Source organism: Podarcis raffonei, chromosome 14 (genome assembly GCF_027172205.1).
Source record: "Podarcis raffonei isolate rPodRaf1 chromosome 14, rPodRaf1.pri, whole genome shotgun sequence".
In the NCBI taxonomy this organism is placed as follows: Eukaryota; Metazoa; Chordata; class Lepidosauria; order Squamata; family Lacertidae; genus Podarcis; species Podarcis raffonei.
In genome coordinates, this window is record NC_070615.1 from 51,296,242 (window position 1) to 51,319,586 (window position 23,345).

The following is a 23,345-nucleotide window of genomic DNA, read 5'->3' on the forward strand; positions in this document are numbered from 1 at the left end:
CGGTTTTCCGGGTCATGTGGCCAGCATGACATTCATCCAGTGCTTTACAAACTGCACCGGCTCCCGGAGGAGTACAGGGTCAGGTTTAAGGTTCTGGTTTTGACCTTTAAAGCCCTATGTGACCTAGGACCCACGTACCTACGGGACCACTTCTGGTATGTCCCACTTTAGGTCCACAAATGACAACACTTTGGAGGTCCCAAGTCGCAAGGTGGTTAGATTGGTCTCAACTAGGGCCAGGGCCTTTTAAGTACTGGCTCTGACTTGGTGGAACGCTCTGTCACAAGAGACCAGGGCCCTGCGGGACTTCACATCTTTCCACAGTGCCTGCAAGACAGAGCTGTTCCGCCTAGCCTTTGGTTTGGACTCAGTCTGACCCTTCTGTTTCCCTCCCCTTATGGTCTTGATTTATCAGCTACTTTTAAAATGAGGCTGCATTTTAAATTGCATTTTAACCTGTATTTTAAATTGGCTCCCCCCCCCATTATGTTTTTATTGTAATTTTACTGTTGTTAGCCGCCCTGAGCCTGGCTCTGGCCAGGGAGGGCAGGGTATAAATAATTTTTTTTAATTTTTTTTATATTATTATTATTATTATTATACCACTACTGGCGCACGGAGGACAGTGATGAGAGCCAGAGCTCATAGAAACTCCGTTTACCTTCCCGCTGCAACGGTACCTATTTATCTACTTGCACTGGCGTGCTTTTGAGCTGCTAGGTTGGCAGGAGCTGGGACAGAGCAATGGGAGCTCACCCCGTTGTGGGGATTCAAACCGCCGACCTTCCAATCAGCAAGCCCAAGAGGCTCAGTGGTTTAGACCACAGCGCCCCAACAACAAACAACACCCCTACGTTGTGAGGCTACCTTATCAATATGTGACTCTTACTTCCCAAATGTCCCTTTGTGCAATGGTTTTTGATGATGTCCTCTTCAAATATCTTCAGGGTTGTCACATGGAAGATGGAGCAAGTTTGTTTTCTCCTGCTCTGGAGGGTAGGACTTGAACTAACGGCTTCAAGTTGCAAGAAAGGAGATTCCGACTAAAGGAAGAACTTTCTGGCAGTAAGAGCTGGAAAGGTCTCCTTCAGAAGGTGGTGGACTCTCCTTCCTTGGAGGTTTCTAAGCAGAGGTTGGATGGCCATCTGTCAGGATGCTTTAGTTGAAATTCCTGCATTGCAGGGGGTTGGACTAGATGACCCCTAGGGTCCCTTCCAACTCTAGGATTCCATGATTCTACATCTGCCAAAGCATCCTGAACAGTTTGCCCATTTTATGACACCTGCAATAAATGTTCCACACAGCTGGCGTTGTTTCTTTACTCTTTATTTTTGTTGGTACAATCTTATTTCTGAAAACACACACACACACAAACACGCACACATACTTGAAGGTTTATCGATTCCAGTTTTGGTGGAAAGTACTAGGACTTTTGAGGAGGAAGGGGGTCAAAATAATCACTCAAAATAAGAGCAGACCCTGATCCCGAGGAGTATTTTTGCATCTTGTTACTGCCTTTCCCCCAGCTGCTTCTTCAACACCACATTTTTTGTTCTTGTTTAGGACTTCTTTCTTCATAAAGCAATCCCAGGAAGTCAAGGACCCACGTAAAGTATTTGATTTCCCTGCATCCTGACATTATTGAAGCAAATGCAGCCGATTAAGAGTGAATGAATTGGCTCCCTGGACCAGTCACACCGGCAATCACAGCCACACTTTCTGAACTGGCCACATGGGTGATGATAGCCAGCTAGACATGTGAGGGCCAGCAGAACTTATTCAGGAAACTGCTGCTTTCAGAGGTGAAAACCTTTGTCACTTTTTTGTCACTGTTAAGTTGCTAGGCTTCCATCGACGCAACCTCAGCCACGTGCTCATGGAGGCACAGTAGAAAATTGTGAAGTATGAAAATTTGAGATGTCCAAGTCATTGCATGGCAAGGGATGGAAGAGTTTGTGCAAATAAAGGCCAAAACACATTTCACCAGAAGACTGGTCCAAACGATCAATACACTGGCCACAGATCTCTCAGCATTGCCGAAGTCATGGGATTCTGCTGGAAAAACTCCACTACTGTGCAGAGCTGGTTCTGGAGACGGCTTGCAAGATGATGGGGTATTTGGGCTTTATCAGTCCTATTGAGACCAATTCCATTGGAATCTGGAACATGAGAGGGAAAAACCGGATTTAGAGGCCAGAAAACAGAAGGGTTTTGAAAAAGGAGGTGCAACAGAGATCTTAAGGATGGTGAAGAGACATGGACTCAGAGATATCGCAAACTCTTCAACTTTCTTCCACTGCATGTTTACGCCCTTATCACAAGAGTGCAATAGTCTAAAAGGAATAATGTGTTTGTCCCCATAGCCAGAGGACTTGCAGCCATAACCTCCCACTCCTAACAATCTCAGCCCATGTGAAATGAACACTGTGCATTTGCAAGCCTATTCAGACACCATTGGAGCTAAGAGGGCTGCTGCCCATGACCAATTAATAGGCATGTTTGTGTAGTTGAGCAGTACGTGGGACAGCATATGATCAGAAAATGGCAGCCTATGGTCCTCTCCATTTTGGACACAGCCCTTGGCTTTTTTTAAAAAAAAAATGGCAGCTCTGCAAATGATTGGGATCGGTTTTGACAACTGGCAAGAGTAATCTGTCCCTTCCTGGCAAAGAGAGAGGGGGAGAAAGAGAAAAAAGGTGGCAACCTGACCCACTTTGGGTTGTGGCTTTGCCCGCCACTGGTTTCAGCTCCACCCACCCTTGACATGTGTCCCCCCCCCCCCGCAACATAGGGACATCTGAAGCTGCCTTTTCCTGAGGTGCCTCTGCCTCTGCATCAGATGTGCAGTTGAAAAGAACCTTCCACATCTGGCTTTCCCTCATTGGGGTGCACCAAAAGGATGAAAGGCATAGATAATAAATATTGAGTGAAATACGACCATATCTCCCATGCCCAGGAAGCACAAGTCTGTGTGGTTTTCCACTTGACCCACGGCATGGGTCCGAGTGGTTTTGCCTTTGCCCCACTGCTTTTCCCTGGAAAACCCACTCTTTAGCACTAAATCAGCACAAGCGGCAGCCCACAGAAAATCTGATTGCCTTTGTTCCGATTCAGTGCTAAAGACTGGGTTTCCCCGAGGGAAAGCCGTGGAGCAAAGGGAGGTGTGGATAAGCCCTCAGTCGGGGTGGAGCACTAAAGGGTTAAGAAGAAATGGCAGCATCTTCTGGAACACTCAGTACCACCTGTGTTGCAGGTGAGGCATAACCTGTTGACACTTCCATATGGTAGAAAAGCTCCATCTGATTCAGGTTGGCTGTCTCCCATGTAAACAGCAGCACAGATCAGTCCCAGGTCCCAGAGCTGGCCCAAGAGTTTTTTCTGCCTGGGGCAAAACCCACCCTCCGCTTGCCACCCCCCATCCACAAATGAAGCCGCCTGGCCTGGCAGCGGACTCTGACTTCAGCACCAGCATGCGGACAGCAGCCCCTGCACTGCACCCAAGCTCAGCAGCCGGGTGGCCAGGTGCACAACCCTCCCTGTCCTTCCCCAGCCTCCCAGGGGCTGCTGCCCAAGGCAGATGCTACCCTCTACCCGACAGTAGGGTTGGTGCCTCACCTTTGTCTCCTTGCAGGGCTTGAAGGTGAAGTTCTGCATCAGGCTAGCAATAGCAGCCTTCACGGTAAGGAGAGCAAACCTCATCCCAAGGCAGTTCCTGGGACCAGCTCCGAATGGCAGGTAAATGTAAGGGTTGATGCTCTCCTTATTCTCTTTGCTGAATCTGTTAGCAGACAGAAGGGAGGAGAAACTGTCGTTTGCAACCGTCTGAGCAGTGAAGGGGCTTAAGAAAAGACCCCATGCATTGCCTGTCAGGTCTCTGGCAGGGCTCAGAATGGGAGTTCTGCAGATCAGGCTCTCATACTGTCCTCCCAGCACCACCAAACCAGAGAGCTGAAATCAGGTACAAGCATTCTGATGCACTCTTCCCTCAAATACATTGTTGTGAGTCTGGGGGCTAAGTCTGCCTGATGCCCGAGCCCCTTCTAATTCCTGGGGTCCTGGATCCAGCAAGGGTTACAAGCTAATGGAGGATTCCCTTGTGGAGCTAGCCAGGCAAGTTCGGTTGTGAGATAGTGGCCACCTAAGTACCACCTATGTTTAGGGAAGTTTTATTGCATTTTTAATATTTTGTTGGAAGCCACCCAGAGTGGCTGGGGAAACACAGCTAGATGATGATGATGATGATGATGATGATGATGATGATGATTTTTATTTATACCCCGCCCTCCCCAGCCAAGACCAGGCTCAGGGCAGCTAACATCAAATATATAATACATTAAAACATAAGATCAAACAATCGGTTGAAATACAGCTTAAAATCAGAATAAAATCAGATGGCAAACCACAAATTATAACTTTAACAATGGGGTTGGGAACATTAAGGGCTCACCAGGCCCAGCTATTTGTGCTGATCTCATATGAGCCGGTGAGAAGGGTTGGAGTGGCCTAACCCTAACCCTCCCTCACCTAGCTGCTAGGGAGAAAGACAAAGGCCAGAGTTGTGTGAGAGGGGGGGTTGTTGCCTCCTCAGAACTAGGAACAAGGATGGAGGTTTGCAACCCATGCCTTCAGAAGCATTTGTTGGTGCAAGGCAAGGATGAGGAAGCTTAAGGTGTGGTCCTTAGGATGTTGGTCTATAGCTCCCATCATCTCTGACTGCTGGCAATGCTGGCTGGGTCTCACATGCTCCCCGTCCTTGATAAAGGAGGAGTAGTTCACCCAATGTGAGGTTAGATCAGTTGCTGTAAACCACAGCAGGGGAGATTTGCTCTTGTGCTCAAATCCTGCTTGTGGGTTTCCCATTGGGGCGTCTGGGAGAACAGGATGCTGGACTAGATGGGAAACTGGCCTTCTCCAGCAGATGCTCTTATCATGTTCTTATGTAACTCAATACTTTCCACAACCACAAACAAGAACCCTTATGCTGTCCCCAAACTCGCACAACCTCTTATGGCTAATGATTATATTTATACCCATCACTTCTACCAAGAAGCTCAGGGCAATGCTCCTGGCGCTCTTCCCTTTCCACCTGTATCCTCACAGCAACCCTGGAAGACCATGGTTGGTCCAAGATCACCCAGCGAGCTTCATGGCCAAGTGGGGATTTCCCCCTGAGTCTTCCCAGTCCTTGCCTTACACACACCCTGACGACTAGAAGCAAAGAGGGGCAGGAAGAGGTGGCTGTTGCATTCAGTACCTTTCGGGTCTAAATTCTTTGGGTTCTGCCCAGTATTCTGGGTCGTAGTGCAAGATACTCGGTGGAATCATAACCGTCATCCCTTTCGGAATGGTGATTCCATTCAACTCCACGTCTTTCTTGCACACTCTTTCGATTCGCCCGCCAACCGGGTACATCCGGAGGATTTCGCTGGTGGCCATGTCAAGGTATTCCATTTGCATGACGGCATCATAGGTGATGGGAGCCTTTTGGAGGGAGGGAGAAAGAGAGGGATGGGAGAGTTATGTTTATAAAGTTGGTCACTGTCTACATTGGGGCCAACACAGAAACTCAGAAGTAGTAAAGTTGGTTCTTTGTTCAAGGAATGTAAAGAAACCCCTAACCATTAGGTCCAGTCGTGACTGACTCTGGGTTGCGGCGCTCATCTCGCTTTATTGGCCAAGGGAGCCGGTGTACAGCTTCCGGGTCATGTGGCCAGCATGACTAAGCCGCTTCTGGCGAACCAGAGCAGCACACGGAAATGCTGTTTACCTTCCCACCTGAGCGGTACCTATTTATCTACCTGCACTTTGACGTGCTTTCGAACTGCTAGGTGGGCAGGAGCTGGGACCGAGCAACGGGAGCTCACCCCGTTGTGGGGATTCGAACCGCCGACCTTCTGACTGGCAAGTCCTAGGCTCTGTGGTTTAACCCACAGCGCCACCTGTGTCCCTTATTCAAGGAAACAGAATACAAACAGAAAAACCTACGGGCAAAGCAGTTGCCAGAACTGACAATCTGTTCCTCCCATTTCCTCCTTGGCTGGATGTTTTCCCAACAGTCTTAAACTCAATCTGGGAGGAGGGTTCTGCACCCTCTGTGCTCTTTGTTCTGCTACATGCAGGGCCCTCTAGGCCCTTAGAAACAAGGGAGGAAGGGAGCTGATTACAGTAGGACCGTCAGGCCCTTACAAATTTGCTGTAACCTCTGTCCCCACCTCCTCCTCAGCTGCCTGTCCTGTGTCCGCAGTGCTTTCTGCCTCTTCTTCTCTCTCACTCAAGCCTTTTGCTTCTTCAGCATCCAACTATTCTGCCCCCCTTTCATCCTCTGGCCTGTCTTCTATGTCCCACTCCCCTGGCTCTGAGCCTTCTCTCCTGAGGCTTCTCTAGGGGGTTCTCCAGCTGGACCCCCACCCCCTCCACTCCTCATTGTCCACCCAGGTAAGTACATTCACTGTTCTCTTTTCAGTGCCTGCTAAAGACATTTTTGTTTAGAGAAGCTGTCCCAGATATGTAGTATGTAGAATGCTACCATTTCCTTTAATCTTTTTTTTCATTTTTAGCTGATTTTATTTTATTTTAAAATGTTTTAAAACAGTTACTTTTAACTGTTTTTACCAATATTTTGTCTTTCTTTTGTAAACTGCTTCTAAGGGTGTGTGTTTTTTTAATTAAAAGGAAGGTAATCAGGTAGTGTATTCATTTCATGAAACAAATAATTAAATTTGGGTACATAATTATTTCTTTTGCCTTTGCGTCGATTGAATGTATGAATATTGGTGCATTGTTTTTCCATTTGTTTCTGAGCCGAGAAACGCATTGCAAAATATGGAGTCCGTGAAACCTCTGTTAGCATGTCACACCTCCGAAGCTGCAGATGAGATTGGTGTAAATCACATGCCTGTCTGGGAAGAGTGTGGGAACGGAAGACAGTCTTATCTCTTCCGCTGTATTAGCTATTGTACTGTACTTTTGCTTTTACTTCTGTCTGTTCTTCTCTCGGAGCTGGAGAGAAAGGCGCCATGAATCCTTTGTCTGTACATAGTGTGCAAATAAATACGTAGATTAGCTCTACAATGTCTCACACTTCTTGGTGTGTTTTGCCAGAAGATTAGTGTGCATATATCATTTGATATATGTCGCTGAAGCACACTGGAGAAGAATGGAAATGCCATTTCCAGAACTGCACATACGGGAGGATGCTCGGAGTTCGGGGGCTGCAGGGGCACCCCAGGACGTTTTCCCAACAACCTCAAATATGGCAGATTGCGTTCCAATCTGCACTAAACAGTCCACGGCCAGGTGAGTTTGCATCAGAATTCACAGGTGCCAAATTCCTCCAACATCCCTAGCACAGAGGCCCTGTATTATACAATGCCACTTTATATCTGCTTTTTTAATAGAAAAAGAGGTCACAGGCAGATGCTGCTTAAGGGATGTGGTTGATGGAAGGGGTTCCTCTACTGCTTGGCCCTGAGCGCTGCTAAATACCTTATTAGGCAGGACAGCATCAATCTCAGCTTGCAGTTTTTGCTGGACATCCGGGTGGGTCGCTAATTCGTATGCCATGTAGCCGAGGATATTGCTGGTGGCCTCGTATCCCGCAAATATGAACACAATGGCTTGTGCCGAAATCTCTTCCTCAGTCAATGCTGTACAGAGAAAGGAAAGAGAAGTTTGGACAGAAGCACAGGCAGATCTACTAGGAAACCAGACTCTCCAAGTGTCCCTATTTTCCAGGGATAGTCCCGGATTTACAGAAGCCGTCCCGGTTTCTGATTTGATTCCGGAATGTCCCACTTTTCCTTAGGACGTCTCTATTGTAATGTTGGAGGGTATGTGAAACTAATGAAGTATATTATTTCGATCCCACCAATAACCTGAAAACTATAATGCATAGGAAATACTTATTCACACCAGTGACTTTGACATGTGAGATAACCCAGCAATTTTAACCCAGATCTGAGATGTAGTAGTTTTTTGGGGGGGTTTAAGCGCTGATCTGTCATGGAAGAACCCCAGTGAAGATGAGAACAGTGGTTACCTAGACTTCATTCCTGGTTGAGAAGGGGTCTCCATGACAGTTCAAGCTTTATGGCCACCCAAAATGTAGGTCCGCCACTGAAAACAGGATGGCTTAAAATGGGATGGGCTCACCTGCTTCTATGCCTGTCCCTAGGCAAGGCTGGAGGGTGGAATCGCATAATGAATTCCTGGTACTGTTAATTAATGTTCATAGAAAACATCAAAGGAAACATGGGTTCCTGCCAAGGTTGCAAAATCTGCTTTTTCAGAATATATATTCCAACCCCAATTAAGGAGCTCAGGGCGGGGGCATATCTGTGATCAGCCCAGAAGCTCCGGGGTGGAATAGAAGTTGTTGCTGTTATGGTTATTGGGAAATAGAATTTACGGCAACGAATGCAAAAGCTACACAGAGCCTGAGGCTCAAATTCGTTTCTGCCTCACAGGATGGGTGTGGCTGCCAAACTCCTTCCATTTCATTGGCAAAGTGATGTTTGGAGTTTGTGCGCCTGGATTTATTTATTTATTATGTATTTGGTTTCTGTCCCGCCTTTTTCTTCCCAAGGAGCTCTAGGTGTCATACATGGTTCCCCTCCCCATTTAAACACCGCAACAACCCATCACTGTCAACGTTTCCCTTTCTTTAAGGGAAATTCCCTTATTCCGAATAGGATTCCTCACAAGAAAAGGGAAAAGTTGACAGCTATGCAACAGCCCCCATTGCACATGCACAGACTTCGGACCTTCCTTTTACAGCACATGTTACCTTTATAGTTGTGGTTCACACCATTGCTCTCGTATTGCACATCTGACTTTTGGGAGTCGATCATCAGCTGTAGGAAATCCACTCTGCCCTGGGATCAAAAATAAACACAGAATCATAGAATTGTAGAGTTGGAAGGGACTTGGGGGGGTCATCAGTCCAACCCCCTTCAAGGCAGGAATATGCAGCTGTCCCATACGGGGATCGAACCTGCAACCGTGGCATTCTCAGTGCCTTGCTCTAACCAACTGAGCTATCCTGGCATGAGGGCTTAACCTTAAAAGCAATGCAATTTGAATGGGGGGTGGGTGGGACTGGATAGCTCCCCCTTCACCCTCTTATTTTTTGTCTTTGTATCATGCTGGCCACATGACCCGGAAGCTGTACCCCGGCTCCCTCAGCCAATAAAGCGAAATGAGCACCCCAACCCCAGAGTTGGTCACGACTGGACCTAATGGTTGGGGTCCCTTTACCTTTACCTATCAGAAAGGCACCTGGCCAATTTGGTTGCCAATCAATATTGCCACAGACAGTACTGAGATTACGGTCTTTTCAATGAGTGGCTCCTGTCCAGGTTTGTTAATTGTCTTGCTTTAAATGTTGTGAGGATCCTATGCTGTTCTAAAATGAGTTGGGGGGATTGGGGAGGGGGTTATTGGGTTGTTGTTTTTATTTTGATTATGTATTGTGTGGTTTTATATTTTGATTTTATTCTGTGAACTGCCCTGAGACCTCCGGATATAGGGTGGTATACAAATATTAGAATTAACTTTTTTTAAGTCAGTCTCCAATCTTTTTAAAATTCTTCTTTTAAAAAATCCTTTTTTAAAAAAAAATAACTTAGAAAATTAACCACCAGTTGCATCAGAGTGTCAGGACTCACCAATGCACTTTCCCCCCCACCTCCCCCATCTAAAAAATCTAAAATGATTTTTTTCCCTCATCTAGGTTAACTCACTGGGGATTTTGTTGGTTTTTTTACCTTTCCTTTCACTTGCTCCCGCTCCCTCTTGATGTTCGCGATTGCCCTGGCAAAGAAGTTCACAGCACTGCTGGGGAAGATATGGAAGTTCATCTTGTCCAGAAGGGGACTTAGGAATGGAAAGAAATCTGGTTGGAGGGGAGAGAAAGAGCAAAGAATAAACCTTGGGAAGCAGCGCAGCATTATCCCAGCATGCAAGACCCCATTTTCTAAGCCTCACAATTGAGGAGGTACTCATATGCACAGAAGGCTTGGATTGTGCAGTCAGAAAACCCTTTAGAAGGGAGACAGCATGGCTTGGCATCCCAGCATCACAAGGGTCCAGGGATGTGCTGGAGGGGTTTTCCCGGCCGGCCAATCGGCCGGCTGGCAAACCACTGAGGCAACCTGAAGCGACCTGCCTCAGGCAGCATGTTCCACAGGGGGCGAGAGACCCTAATTCCACAACCAAAACCCCACCTCAAACCCTTTCCTTCCAACTGCCACCCCTCTTTGGCCTTGGGAACCAGGCAGAGGGCCTTCTTGGTGGTGGCACCCGCCATGTGGAACACCCTCCCACCAGATGTCAAAGAGAAAAATAACTACCAAACTTTTAGAAGACATTTGAAGGCAGCCCTGTTTAGGGAAGCTTTTAATGTTTAATAGGTTATTGTATTTTAGTGTTTTGTTGGAAGCCGCCCAGAGTGGTTGGGGAAACCCAGCCAGATGGGCGGGGTATAAATAATAAATTATTATTATTATTATTATTATTATTATTATTATTATTATTAGTGATGGTGGTGGCAACTGCCAACTTGGGTTTTGGTAAACGGAAGGCTCATCCAAAGCCAAGGAGAACAGCTGTTGCAGCACCTCACGGAACACCCTCTCTTGGCCAAGACTCCCATCCAAAAGGGTTTTTTCTACCGCAGAGCAGCTTTGTTGCCACTGGTCTCCTTCCACCCTGCCAGAGCATGGGCCCAGGTCTGCGGGATGGGGTCAGTAGGGTGTCTTGTCTCAGGTGGAAAATGGTCCACAGCCTGCCCTGGCCACCATGAATGCAGGAGACCATCTCCAGCCCAGCTCCTCACTTGAACCAGGCCAGTGACTCTCCAGACCCAATCCCAGGATGTCAATCAAATCAGCATATGCAGGGCAACTGGTTTAAGGGCTCATCCAGACCTCATTTTGTGCTGCATTTCTAGGCACAGGACCAGGCTTTAAAGCTCTGTGTCCAAGCACTTGTGTGTTTTTGACCTGGTATTTTCCCTGGGAAAACCTGCATTTAAATGCAGGATCAGAGCAAATGGCAATTGGGTTTTCCTGGGGAAAGCGCCAAGACAAAATAAAAAAAATTATCTTGGACACAGAGTTTTAAAGCATAGAGCTTTGCCTGGATAGTGTGGTGCCCAAAAAAAGCTCTGGGAGATAAGCCCTGAGACTCTGGCCTCTGGGAGCAGCAGGGATATTTATATTTATATGCAGTAGAAGTAACGTACATAATAAAACGAAGACTGGGGAGAACAGGTCAAACCGCACCAGCTTGCTCGCCTCCCTGACAAAGGGGTCTTTGGGGTTGTTCATGGAATCCGTGTTCACCCCAAAGGAAGTGCTGGTCACCACATCCATGCTGTAGGCCCCAAATTTCCTAAACATACAAAAAATAAAATAAAACACAGGACAGAAATCAGGAAGAAGAAGAAAGCCTGGAACAAGTGGGTTGAATTTGCCCTATTCGGTGAAAATCAGGAGGGGTGGGGTTTTGGGTTTTTTTCATGGGAGGGTATTTGCTGTGTCTCTGTTCTAGGACTGCCAAATCCTCAGATCTGCCTGGCCCCCTCCAGGGGGCAGGGGCAGGTCTTGACTCTCCAGGCTGTCAAGAGCATATTTAATTATATACTGAGTACTGTGCAAGCAGCTTGCAAGTTTCAGCCCAAAGAAAGAGGTCTTAGCCTGCTAGTGGAAGGATAGCAAGGAGCAAGCCAGCCTAACCTCTCTTGGAAGTGAATTCCACCTGTTCTGCTCAAGGGAAGCCAGGAATGCCCAAGACTATTCCACAATCTCCAGTCTCAGCCACACTAAATCTTGCTTTCCCCTCCCCCCAGACCATAGGCCCATTTATCACCCCGAAAGGTGAGTTTTCCCAAAGAGTTGCATGACTTGACATATTGGGCAGCTACTCACTCTTTGATGTCCACAGGCTCCGCCCTCTCCGCTTTGCTTTGAATACTTTTCACTAGGCTGTCCACGTGGTGCTTGATGATAGGAAACATCTTAGGTGGCGGCAACAGGGTGAGGAGGGGAGAGAAGGGGGCACAGGGCAACACAAAGCAGAAAGGGGGTCATTTATATCCTGCCTGGTCCTCCCACCACTGCTGCTTACAATAGCATCAAGGTAAAGGTAAAGGGACCCCTGACCATTAGGTCCAGTCGCAGACGACTCTGGGGTTGTGGCGCTCATCTCGCTTTATTGGCCGAGGCAGCCGGCGTACAGCTTCCGGGTGATGTGGCCAGCATGACTAAGCCGCTTCTGGCAAACCAGAGCAGTGCACTGAAACGCCGTTTACCTTCCCGGCGAAGCGGTACCGATTTATCTACTTGCACTTTGACGTGCTTTCGAACTGCTAGGTTGGCAGGAGCAGGGACCGAGCAACGGGAGCTCACCCCGTCGCTGGGATTCGAACAGCTGAACTTCTGATCGGCAAGTCCTAGGCTCTGCGGTTTAACCCACAGCGCCACCCGTGTCCCAATAACATCAAAAGGCACCCCAAAAACAAAAGTACGCCCTGTATTAAGGAAACCAAACTGAAACTCCCTCCCTGAATGCAGACTTGTTGCTTCCTAACTTTCCCAATCTCTTCAAGTTCACCTTAGAAGCAGCCTAGTGTATATCTTCCTATATGCATAAAAATGTAGGGTTGTTGTCACGCAATCCCCACTGGAGGATTTGTAGTGTCCCCATCACAACCCTGGTTTTGCATGAAGGCAGGCCAGGGGAAGGGAGGGCAATAAAAAAGAAGGGGAGGTTTTAAAGTGGCAGTTTTAAACAACAGTGGAAGTTTGAATAAAGCAGGGATGGAGAAACAATGAGGACCTGTGAGGGGAGGGAGAGCTGTGTGGGATGTGAAGAGCAGGGATGGGAGTCGGCAAAGGGGTGGGGGTTCGGCAGGGCCGGAGAGCAGCGGCTCCTAGTCCACATGCAATAACCTAAGAATAGTGTGGGCGCTGGATCAGGCCAAAGGGGGCTCATCTGGGCCCAGCATCCTGCTCTCACAGCGGCCAACCAGATGCCCTGGTGGGAACCCGCAAGCAGGACTCAAGCGCAACAGCGACACTCCTCATTTATCATCCCAAGCAATGGGCATTCAGCGGCATTTACTGCTTCCCACATTGAAGGGATGACATATCCCAATCCGCATTGTCCTCCACACAGTTTTGGGTGTATCCTAAAGGTCAAAACCAGCACTTTTAATTAGGCTTCTCTGATGAAAAAATAACCGCCGAGATTCTCAAGGGAAATGCTTTTTGCGCAATAAAGACTAGATCATTCGCAACATTTAGAATGGGATAGGAGAATATCCTGGCCAGAACTCTTTATTAACATGTTTTTGCTGGCTAAGCCAGTCCTGGTCAGGGACTTGGACTGGGCATTGCAGGAAATACTATTAGATCTTTTAAGCATTTATTGTGAGCTCAGTCCCAGCTCTTACCTCCTTAAGCTTCCCACTGGTGAAAGTGGGGGAGAGCACAGTGCGAATCCTCTTCCACTGGTCATCTGAAGCTACTGAAACAGCTGATTTCAGCTTGCCTGTTGGACCGAACATCTGTCAGGAGGTTAAAAAAAAAAGGGAGAGAAAGAGAGATGATAATGGGTCTGGAAACAAGACTTTATGAAGAACAGTTGAGGGAATTGGGTATGTTGAGGGTAGTAAGGAGGAGAGGAGATTTGATAGCTGTCTTCAAATATCTGAAGGGCTGTCACATGGAAGATGGCCCCAACTTGTTTTCTGCTGCTCTGGAGTGTAGAACTCAAACCAAGAAGGGAGATTCTGACTCAACATCAGGAAAAACATTGTGATAGTAAGGGCTCTTCAACACTGGAATGGTTTCCCTCAGGAGGTTGTGGACTCTCCTTCCCTGGAGGTTTTTAAGCAGAGGTTGGATGACCACCTGCCATATATGATCTCATTGAGATTCCTGCATTGCAGGGGTTGGACTAGATGACCCTCAGGATCCCTCTGAACTCAAGGTTCTATGATCCTATGATTGAACACAGAACCTTCTGCATGCAAGGCAGAGGCTCTGTCATGGAGCTACAACCCTAGAAACAAAACATAACCACCCCAAAATTAGGTTGTAGCTTCTTTCTGTGCATTTTTTTAGGGGAGGGGGGCTCTTCCCAGGTATGCAGAAATGTAGGCATTTGTATATTAAAATAAACATATATTTAAACCCCTCAAATGGCCCCCAACAAAGAACCATGAGCCAATATAGCAACAAAATTCTCAAGGCGGTAGCAATAACACTGCAACCTTTTTGTTTCAGGTCCCTCTTCCAGTTGCCTCTTAGCTTTGTTTCCTGTGACATGAGGCCCTGCTGGGCCTTAAAGGGCCTCTTCAGAACGTGATTGAAAATAGGGACTTACCCGGCGATTGGTGAAGACGGAGTAGCACTCTTTCACCAGGACAACTTTGATGATGGCTGGATCCGTAACAGCCAGCACAGGCCACCGGCCGTCATAAAACCTAGGACAAACACTCCTCTGAGTAAGCTGTGCCATTGCTGGCAAGATCGGAAATTATGGACTGCCCCAGCGTGACTGGACTGTGCCATGCACTTCCTGGCTGGTTTTAAGGCATGCATGTCCAACTTCTGTCATTTTTAGAAACCACTTGATCCCTCAAACCACAGCCCCAGAATAAGTTGCTTTGCAATCAGCCTATCAGTTAATCCTTTTACAGTGGTCCCTTGGTTCTCAAATGCCTTGGCACTCAAACAACTTGGAACCCAAACACTGCAAACCCAGAAATAAGTGTTCCAATTTGCGAACTTTTTTCGGAAGCCGAACGTGCTCCATTTTGAGTGTAATGCTTCCAGTTTGAGTGCCGCACTTCCGTCCGTCTGTTTTTGCTGTTTATTTTGTGTTTGTATTTTTGTGGCTCTTTTTTCTTTTGTGACTGTGTGGAACCCAGTTCAGCTACTGATTGATTGAGTTAGTGAGTGAGTGAGTGAGTGAGTGACTGCAGTACATTGTTTGTTGCTTTCCTTTTTTGGTCTCATTAGATAGTAAAATTCATGTTAAATTGCTGTTTTAGGTGTTGTTTTTAAAAGTCTGGAACAGATTAATCCATTTTGCATTACTTTCTATGGGAAAGTGCGCCTTGGTTTTGGAACGCTTTGGTTTTGGAATGAATTTCCAGAAAGGATTAAGTTTGAGAACCAAGGTACCACTGTATTTATATCCTGCCACCTCTCCAAAGTTGGCACCACCAGTCAGTAAGTGCTTTGCAGTTAGCAACAGGAGTGCTCAGGCACAGCAGTAAATATGAACACACACTTAAACATTTTTCTTTATATTGACACCAGCAACTTTCAGATTCTCTCTACTGTATGATTGGAGCTGAGCTATGCTTTCAGGTTGGGTAAAACTAAAAGGAAGGAGGAGTGCTGTTCTTGGGATTTGTTTTGGGGTTTTTGCTTTTCAGTTAAAAAAATAAAAATCTTTGCAAAATACAAAGTGTGCTTTTTAGAGCCGCAATGTTTAAGGGACCAATTTTCTCCATTAATCCAGGGGCAGCTAATCCTGACCTGCCACAATTAATGCACCACACAGGAGGCAGGAACAAGACAAGCGTACCTTCACCTGGTTGCATTTAAACAAATATCTACTTTACTCAGAACTTGATGTTTCTGCATCTGCCAGAGTTTATTCAGGAAAGCATGAAATAGATTATAATTTAATAAACTAAGGTTGCTTCTAGAAAGGAGGACCACCTTTCACTTTCTCTTCTTCATTTCAAAACACACCAGAACCAAAATAGCAATCCAGTGATAATCAAATGCAACTTCATGTCTGTAGCTCCACCAACTAAAAGTTTCTCTTCCCAAATGTTAACCGATCACTCTACAAGTTGACTGAATTTCCCAGCTTAAGGAAAGAAGAAGAAAAGGCATACTCACCCCCACATTCTTCCATATTTTTGAAAACATTTTCTGTCAAACTCCGTTACTCCCTGTAATGGATATTTTAATACAGAGTTAAATTCAGCTTAAGCCTGGTTCCCCCACAATGCAAAGCCGTAATTTGTTTAGCCAAAGTGTGCTTTGTCCCAGCCCAGCCGACTAACCAAGTTTGTTTGTCCTCACCCCAATGCTCGCTACGCTACAGAGGCCTGAGGCAAGAGCAGCTGTGAAACAAAACCAAGATTGGGAGAAATGAGGCCCTTTGCTCATCTGTGAGATGACTTGTAATTTATTTAACAAACCATGGTGTAGCATCACGTTTTCCAGACACAGTGTCCGTAATGGCACAACATTCTGCAAACAATGCCAATCTTTAAGTAACTGCTCACCTGTGGCGAGACAAAATCATATCCCTCTGCGGCCTAGGACCCTCGTACCTACAGGACTGCCTCTCCTGGTATGCCCCGCGGAGGACCTTAAGGTCCACAAATAACAACACTTTGGAGGTCCCAGGTCGCAAGGTGGTTAGATTGGTCTCAACTAGGGCCAGGGCCTTTTCAGGACTGGCCCCGACTTGGTGGAACGCTCTGTCACAAGAGACCAGGGCCCTGCGGGACTTGATATATTTCTGCAGGGCCTGCAAAACAGAGCTGTTCCGCCTGGCCTGTGGTTTGGACTCAGTCTGACCCTTCTGGTTCCCTCCCCTTATGGTCTTGATCTATCGGCTACTTTTAAAATGAGGCTGCATTTTAAATTGCATTTTAACCTGTATTTTAAATTTAAACCCCTGACTGGTGTGTTTTCTTTTCTTTTCTTTTTGAGAACCAAGGGACCACTGTACCTCAGTGCCCCTCAGCTAATGAAATGGCCTTCCTTTGTGAGCTTACTTTGCGATAGGCGCTGGCAGTGCCCAAGAAAGGGATTGGCTGTGGTCCTGGGATGCCCAGTTTCTTGAAGACGCCATAGGGCCAAATGCCGTATCTGAAAAGAAATGAAGGGGATCCATTATGCTTTGGTAAAAACAAAAGGAAGAGTGGGGTGTTGCTGTGCAGCATCGATGATCGTAGTAACAGGGCAGGTGCATGAAGAAAAGAAGGCTATTCAGACACTAAAGTTTGATGCAAATACATCACTTAGCAACTGCAGGATGAATTGGCAGTGCGTGTGTTTGTGCGTCTGTGCAAGAGTATTCATAGTTCAAAGCCCACAAGCGTAATTACAAACATAACAAAAGTAGTCAAATAATAAATAAAACTCATCAAAAAGTAAACAACCAAATTGGACATTTCCCACATAAATCTAAAAAAAGAGATAAAAATAAAGATACAAAAAAAATAATATCAACAACAACCCCTCTCCCAATGAACCCCCTAAAACAGGGGTCTGCAACCTTTAAGACAAAAAGAGCCACTTGGACCCGTTTCCAAAGGAAAAAAAACTGGGAGCCGCAAAACTCGTCATTATAAAAATAACTTTTTTGTCACTTTATTATTATTATTTCTTTGTTTGACCCCTCAGAATTACTCCTCCTCATAGAAATAAACGTTAAATTAACAAGTTACCTTTTGTGTGTGTGTGTGTTTTTCACTCCCCTTCAAAACAGTGACCAGCGTACATGCCCCCTTTCAATGCAGTGACCAGCATACATGCCCCTTACAATGTAGCGGGCGGGAAGGTGACGTCGGGACGGTGCGTGACTAAGGCACGCACCGCCCCCATGCGACGTCACAGCCAGTACAGCGCCCGCCACAGTGGGGAGTGTCGGGGCGCACAATGCGCCTCCTCCCCTCGCTAGTATCCGCCCCGGAGCCGCGGCAAAGGTGTAAAAGAGCCACATGCGGATCCGGAGCCGCGGGTTGCTGACCCCTGCCCTAAAACAAGACCCCAGTGGAAGTCTGTTCCTCTGGTCTGGGCCCCCTGAACACTCTGATTTCTTAAGGACTTAGAAAACTACCTTCCATCACCGTGAGGCCACTGGTTCCCTTTGCTCACTATTGTACACAATGGCAGCAGTTTTCCAGGGAGCCTTTGTATATCCGCTCTGGAAATGTGACGTGATTACCTTAAGGACCTAGGACCATTTGCACATATAAAGGATGTGCTCTACTACTGAGCCAAGCCCCTTCCTCAAAGTTTCTAAATCTTGATAAAATAGTTATGATCTCTGATACAGATAGGACTTTGTTTCCCCCCCCCCTATAATATTTATTTTAATTTTACAAAAACATCAGTTTACAAAATACAAAAAAGAACATATGAAAAGAACAAAATAAAATAAAAAAAGAAAACCTAAAAAAATACATAAAAAAGAAAAAATACAAATAAAAATACAATATACAAAAAATGAATAGGTAAAAGAGAATTAAAAACAAATCCATTTTTTATAACTTTATGCTCATTAACTTGTTTCCTTGACCTCCTCACACCTCCCCTTTTTGTATTCCCATTTAGATAATCAAATCAGCAAATCCTTACCCTCTTTCATTTATCTTAACTCTATATCTTAACATATTATAACTCTATATTTTCATCCATTATCAATTCATTTTTGCATATTCTTATTAACTTTGTTGCTAATACCCCCTATTCAATCCAATCATCATTTTAACATTCATTAATTTTAGAATATTTCTGTAGATAGTCTTTAAATTTCTTCCAATCTTCTTCCACCAACTCTTCTCCCTGGTCTCAGATTCTGCCCTGATACAGATAGGACTTTGGAAGAAGGAATGGTTAAGCCTCTTAACCACTCAGTTTTACTGTTTTTGACTGCTGCAAGTTCTACCACTGTGCACAAATCTAATGTTGGGGCAGTGTTGGCTGTTCTTAGCAACTGTGCTTGACATGTGCACAGCTATCCTTTTCTATCCAACTAAGAGCTGACTCACACTGCCAGGTTCTTCCACATACATCCAGATTTCCCCAGACATTTCAGTGAGTTCTGCCAGGACACTGCTTCCGACTGCCGAATCCCAGTTGTGTCTGCGAAATTCCGGACGTATGGCAACCCTGCCTCCAGATATTCTGGACTCCAACTCCCATAACCCTCAGCCAGCAAACAGTATGTCTGCCTGATTTCTCCCTGCCAGATTTGAGACTATATTATGAAGTGTCCTGCCTATGTTGGTTGAGGGATTGGATTCTGTTAGAGAATACAGATTTATATGGATTTGGAAGGTTATGACAATCGATATGGATGGCAAGCATATTTGTGGTGTGATAAAATAAAAGTGCATAAAGGATTCCTGAATCACACAATAAGAAAATCAATTTATGAGGTGTGTGTGGAATAGATATAAAAATTTATTGGAATGTAAAGCCCCTTGGTGTCGCTCTCCAATTGAAGCAATAGCAGTAAAAAAAATTGAAGCAATAGCAGTAAAAAAAAGTTAAATATGAAAAGAGAGTGGGCCACATAGAAAGATTTATTGACAGTGGTAGGAAGTCAGTTAAAATTAAAAACATTTGAGGAAATAAAGGAGTTATTGACGGATTGGTTGCAATACCACCAGGTAAATGCCTGATTGTGTCCTGTGGGTGGTTGGGTCTGTGAGAGTGTGGGTAGCCCACCCCCCTTGTTGAGAAACATGGAAGAAGACATTCATGCCACACATTTTAAAACCTATGACACCACATGAAACAGTCATGGCTTCCCTGCAAAGAATTCTGGGAACTGTAGGTTGTTGAGGGAGCGGCAAGTTGTTAGGAATCTGCAATCCCTGGTTTTGTGGAAAGTGGGATTGACTGATAAACCACTCTGGGAAATGTAGTTGTGTGAGGTGGAATAGGGGCCTCCTAACAAACACCTGCACCCTTAACAAACTACAGCTCCCAGAATTCCTTGGCGGAAGCCCTGAATGCTTAAAGTGGTATTATGGTGCTTTAAATATCTGGAGGGAATGTGACTTATTTGCCATTTCCGCTCTCTGCTAATGATTCAGAGCGACAGGCAGCGGGGCAGAGCAGGTGGAGAGGGTAACGCATGAGGGCCTCCATTTTGGAAGGAGGCCATTGTGCCGCCGAGGTGGAAGACAAAACCAGACTTCTGGTTGCTGCTGATAAAAAGAAAGAAAGTTATGTTCTGTTTAAATGAAATTAGCTTAGCTGTTAAAAACGGCCGCTCTCTCCCCATCCCTTAATAAATAGAACACAATGTTCGGATGATAGATCTTCAAAACCCTTCCTGGAGGCGCTCAAGTTGTTAATGTTAACTCAGGAATTAAGCATTTACTCTGGGAAGGAGGAGGGGGCGGATCCTGCCCTCCCCGACTCTGGCAATCACTACTTTGTAAGGCTGTTTAATAAGCGCCCCCGTTGATAAAAGGCTGGGTGCCTGCTGCTTCGGCGGAAATCTTCAGAGAGAGATAACCCTGAGGTAAAAGCAATCATTTCATAAAGGAAAAAGGTGCCCCAGCGGAAAGGGGTCCTTAAAGGCTTTAGCAAAATAAAATAAAATAGATATTTTTTTCCCTTTTTTTAAAAAAGCAAAGCTTCTCTCTCTAGGCTCATAGCTCATTGCCAGCTCAAGGCGAAGAGGCAGAAAAACAGAGGAGGAGGAGGAGGAGGAGGAGGAAGCACAGGAGAAAAATGCTGCTTACACATATTTATTGCTGAGGAATCAAAGCGGAGCTGGAAGTTACAGCCTGAACTGGGTTTTCTTCAAGGAAGTTTTTCATTTCGGGATTTTGTTTTGTCTTCTTCTTGGTTTTAAGTTGCTTTTTAAAAAAACCCAATTTCTTTTTTTTTTAAGGGTATCACTCCAAGTTTTTGCTCACGCTCCTGGCCAACCATGCACCACTTTTTGTTGTTCAGGCAAAGTTCATTCAGGACACATTTGCACCTTACATTGAAAGCTCTGTGACACTGCTTTAAGCAGCCATGGCTTCCCCCCGAATAATTCTGGGAGTTGTACTGTGTTAAGGGTGCTGTTAGGAGACACCCCCCCCCATATTCCCCTTGCAGAACTGCCAAACCCAGAGTGGTTTAGCCATCAACCCTCCTTCACTTTGGAAATTATAGCACTGCAATGGGAATAAGGTGGTCTCCTAACCACTCTCAGCACCCTCAACAAACTACAACTCCCAGGATTCTTCGGGGGAAGCCACAGCTGTTTAAAGTGGGGTCACGGAGCTTTAAATTTATGGGGAGAATGTGGCCCATGTCGCCTGGATGTGAGAGTTCATTTACGCAGGGCCAGACAAAGACATTTTGCTGCCTGAGGCGAAAAACAAGATGGTGCCCTTCACCCCGTTCCAAGTAGACTGGCAGCTGGATTTTACTCTGGCACTGCTGAAGGGGTGGCAGTCTTGCCTAGGGGGTGCAGGGCAGACCCCCCAAAATAAACCTTACCACTGCACCCGTTAATCTATTTTTGAAAGAAACTCTACAAAAGAATTTGCATTTAAATGTAAGCCTTGAATCATTTCTCTCTCCCACAATGCACATTTATGTATTTACTCTATTAAAAAAAAACCCACGTTTCTTTTCTTTTTAAATTATGAATACAGAACACAACTTATACACCATTTGTCTCCGGGGAAACACACAGGTAAGTAAACATTCATTAATACCTTTGCTTTACAAAGCTAATGAGATAGAGAGAGAGGGAAAAAACAATGTAGATCACCTCCAAATGTTTGGGGTTACAACTCCTATCAGCCCCAGCTAGCTGCGGTTCAACACATAAATAGCCCCAAATGTATTTTCTTTCAATATGCACATTTTAAAATGCGTTTTTCTCTGCTTCCGTAGCTAAGGACTGCTTCAGAACTTTTGGGGAGTGTAAAAGGAAGTTCTGAACTGCACATTAGTCTGGGAGATGCAGACCATATTGTTCCATAGTAAAATTCGCAAAGATGAAATTTCTCAGGTTTCTAGTCCTGGTGACTGCAAGTCACCTTTAGTATGTTAGCAGAGTCACTTGAATAATGGAGGTGGAGTCGAGAGAGAAAAGAAGCTGATCATACTTTACTGGGGTAAATGGAAGAAAAGCAGCATATAAAATAAACAGAGTGGGGTTTTTTTATTACTATTTACAGGCCTTGTCCATGGTAGGGAGATGTTCAACTAAGCATACAGGGGGAAACTCCCTCAGAATTACACAGCCAATCAGAGCACGAGTGGCCTGAGCCAGTATCCTGCCATTCTGACAGCTTGCTAGGCAACACCTCCACCTCCCACCTCTAACAATTAACCCTTAGGCTACTAACTGAATGATCCCTGCTGCTGGTACTTCAACAGCAAACCTGCTTGTATGTTTTACCTGCCCATGAGGGTCAGTAGATGCGCAGCTGCTCACACCTGCACCATGCATCGAGAGCACACTTACGCCACATCATGAAGAGTTCTGGGAACTGTGGTGTGTTAGGGATGCGGACCTCACAAAGCTACATTTCCCATCAAGCTTAAGTTGAATTGCAGTTGCTGGAAGCCACAGGGGAGTGAGAGTGGTTCTCCCATCTTTCAAATCCTGTCTGTGTGATTCCCATAATGGGCATCTGGTTGGCCACCAAACAGGATGCTGGACTAGAGGGTTCTTCTGGCAGTCATAAACTAAAGTTCCCAGGATTCTGCACCAGAAACTATAGTTCCCAGGATGCTGCACCAGAACCAGAAATGGCACCTGCTGATAAAGGCAGTGAGGAGGTGGACTCACAAGGGAGGAAGGGCGAGAGAGGTCTTGCCCACAGGACCTCCAAGAGGCTGAAATTCCCAGTTTTGCACAGATGATGCCCCGAGGGATTGAACAATAATGCCAGTATTTACTTACAGCATCAGTAGGCCTATGAAGAGGGCGAGAAGAGCCCAAGTCTCCATGGAGAATGGCAGGAGGTCCATCATTGCTTCCTCCAACTTCTGCCGTTGAGAAGGTTGGCACTTTGGGCAGAGGTAAGGCAAGGAAGTGCTTTGGGGTAGCGCAGAGCTCCTTGTCTTCTGATACCAAAGTAGCCCAGTGACTAAAGGAGGCTTGGATGCACATTTATTTCCTCTGAGAGGGGTGGAGCAAAAGGAAATAAGTTGACCTGCAGAAGGTTGTGTAATCAAAATTTAATCACCAGGGTTGAAAAGAGTTGAAAACTCTAAGCCACTGGGAGGAGAAATCAATCCGCCAATTTATTATTTTTTAAAGAACCAGCAGTTTATTTAGATACGTTGTTTTTTTAAGAGAACAAGCAGTTTCAACATTACATAGGCCTGTTCTTCTCTGAAACATGTTGCGTAACAGGGAGCAAGTGTCCCCATTATGTGCTGTCCTCTTGAAGATAATGAAGGAGCCCTACAGATAAAATGGACCACCCGTCTGTGCTGTGAAATCTAGTGCAATACAGGGGTACCTTGGTTCTCCAAAGCCTTAGTACTCAAACAACTTGGAACCCAAACACTGCAAACCCAGAAATAAGTGTTCCAGTTTGTGAACTT

General features: G+C 45.8%; 1 protein-coding gene across 1 annotated transcript; it reads right to left on the reverse strand.

Moving 5' to 3' along the window:
* Nucleotides 1-1,303: 1,303 nt before the first annotated feature.
* On the reverse strand, nucleotides 1,304-22,890 carry LOC128401310 (cytochrome P450 3A29-like). Its single transcript, XM_053364159.1, has 13 exons — nucleotides 22,696-22,890; nucleotides 16,814-16,907; nucleotides 15,924-15,976; nucleotides 14,389-14,488; nucleotides 13,454-13,567; nucleotides 11,928-12,016; nucleotides 11,243-11,391; nucleotides 9,765-9,892; nucleotides 8,786-8,873; nucleotides 7,486-7,646; nucleotides 5,255-5,481; nucleotides 3,616-3,778; nucleotides 1,304-2,159 (listed from the first exon to the last, which is right to left on the reverse strand). Exons 1-13 carry the CDS (start codon nucleotides 22,764-22,766, stop codon nucleotides 2,070-2,072), a joined length of 1,527 nt encoding a protein of 508 aa, XP_053220134.1. The 5' UTR covers nucleotides 22,767-22,890; the 3' UTR covers nucleotides 1,304-2,069.
* Nucleotides 22,891-23,345: the final 455 nt, after the last annotated feature.

Bases quoted from the DNA above. Each gene is read 5' to 3' on its own strand.
- LOC128401310 (XM_053364159.1), bottom strand. From the start codon at position 22,766: ATGATGGACCTCCTGCCATTCTCCATGGAGACTTGGGCTCTTCTCGCC. The intron at 8,874-9,764 runs GTAAAAAAACCA...TTTTGATCCCAG, and splicing joins GGGAGCAAGTGAAAGGAAAG to GGCAGAGTGGATTTCCTACA. The intron at 7,647-8,785 runs GTAACATGTGCT...TTCTCTGTACAG, and splicing joins TGTGAACCACAACTATAAAG to CATTGACTGAGGAAGAGATT.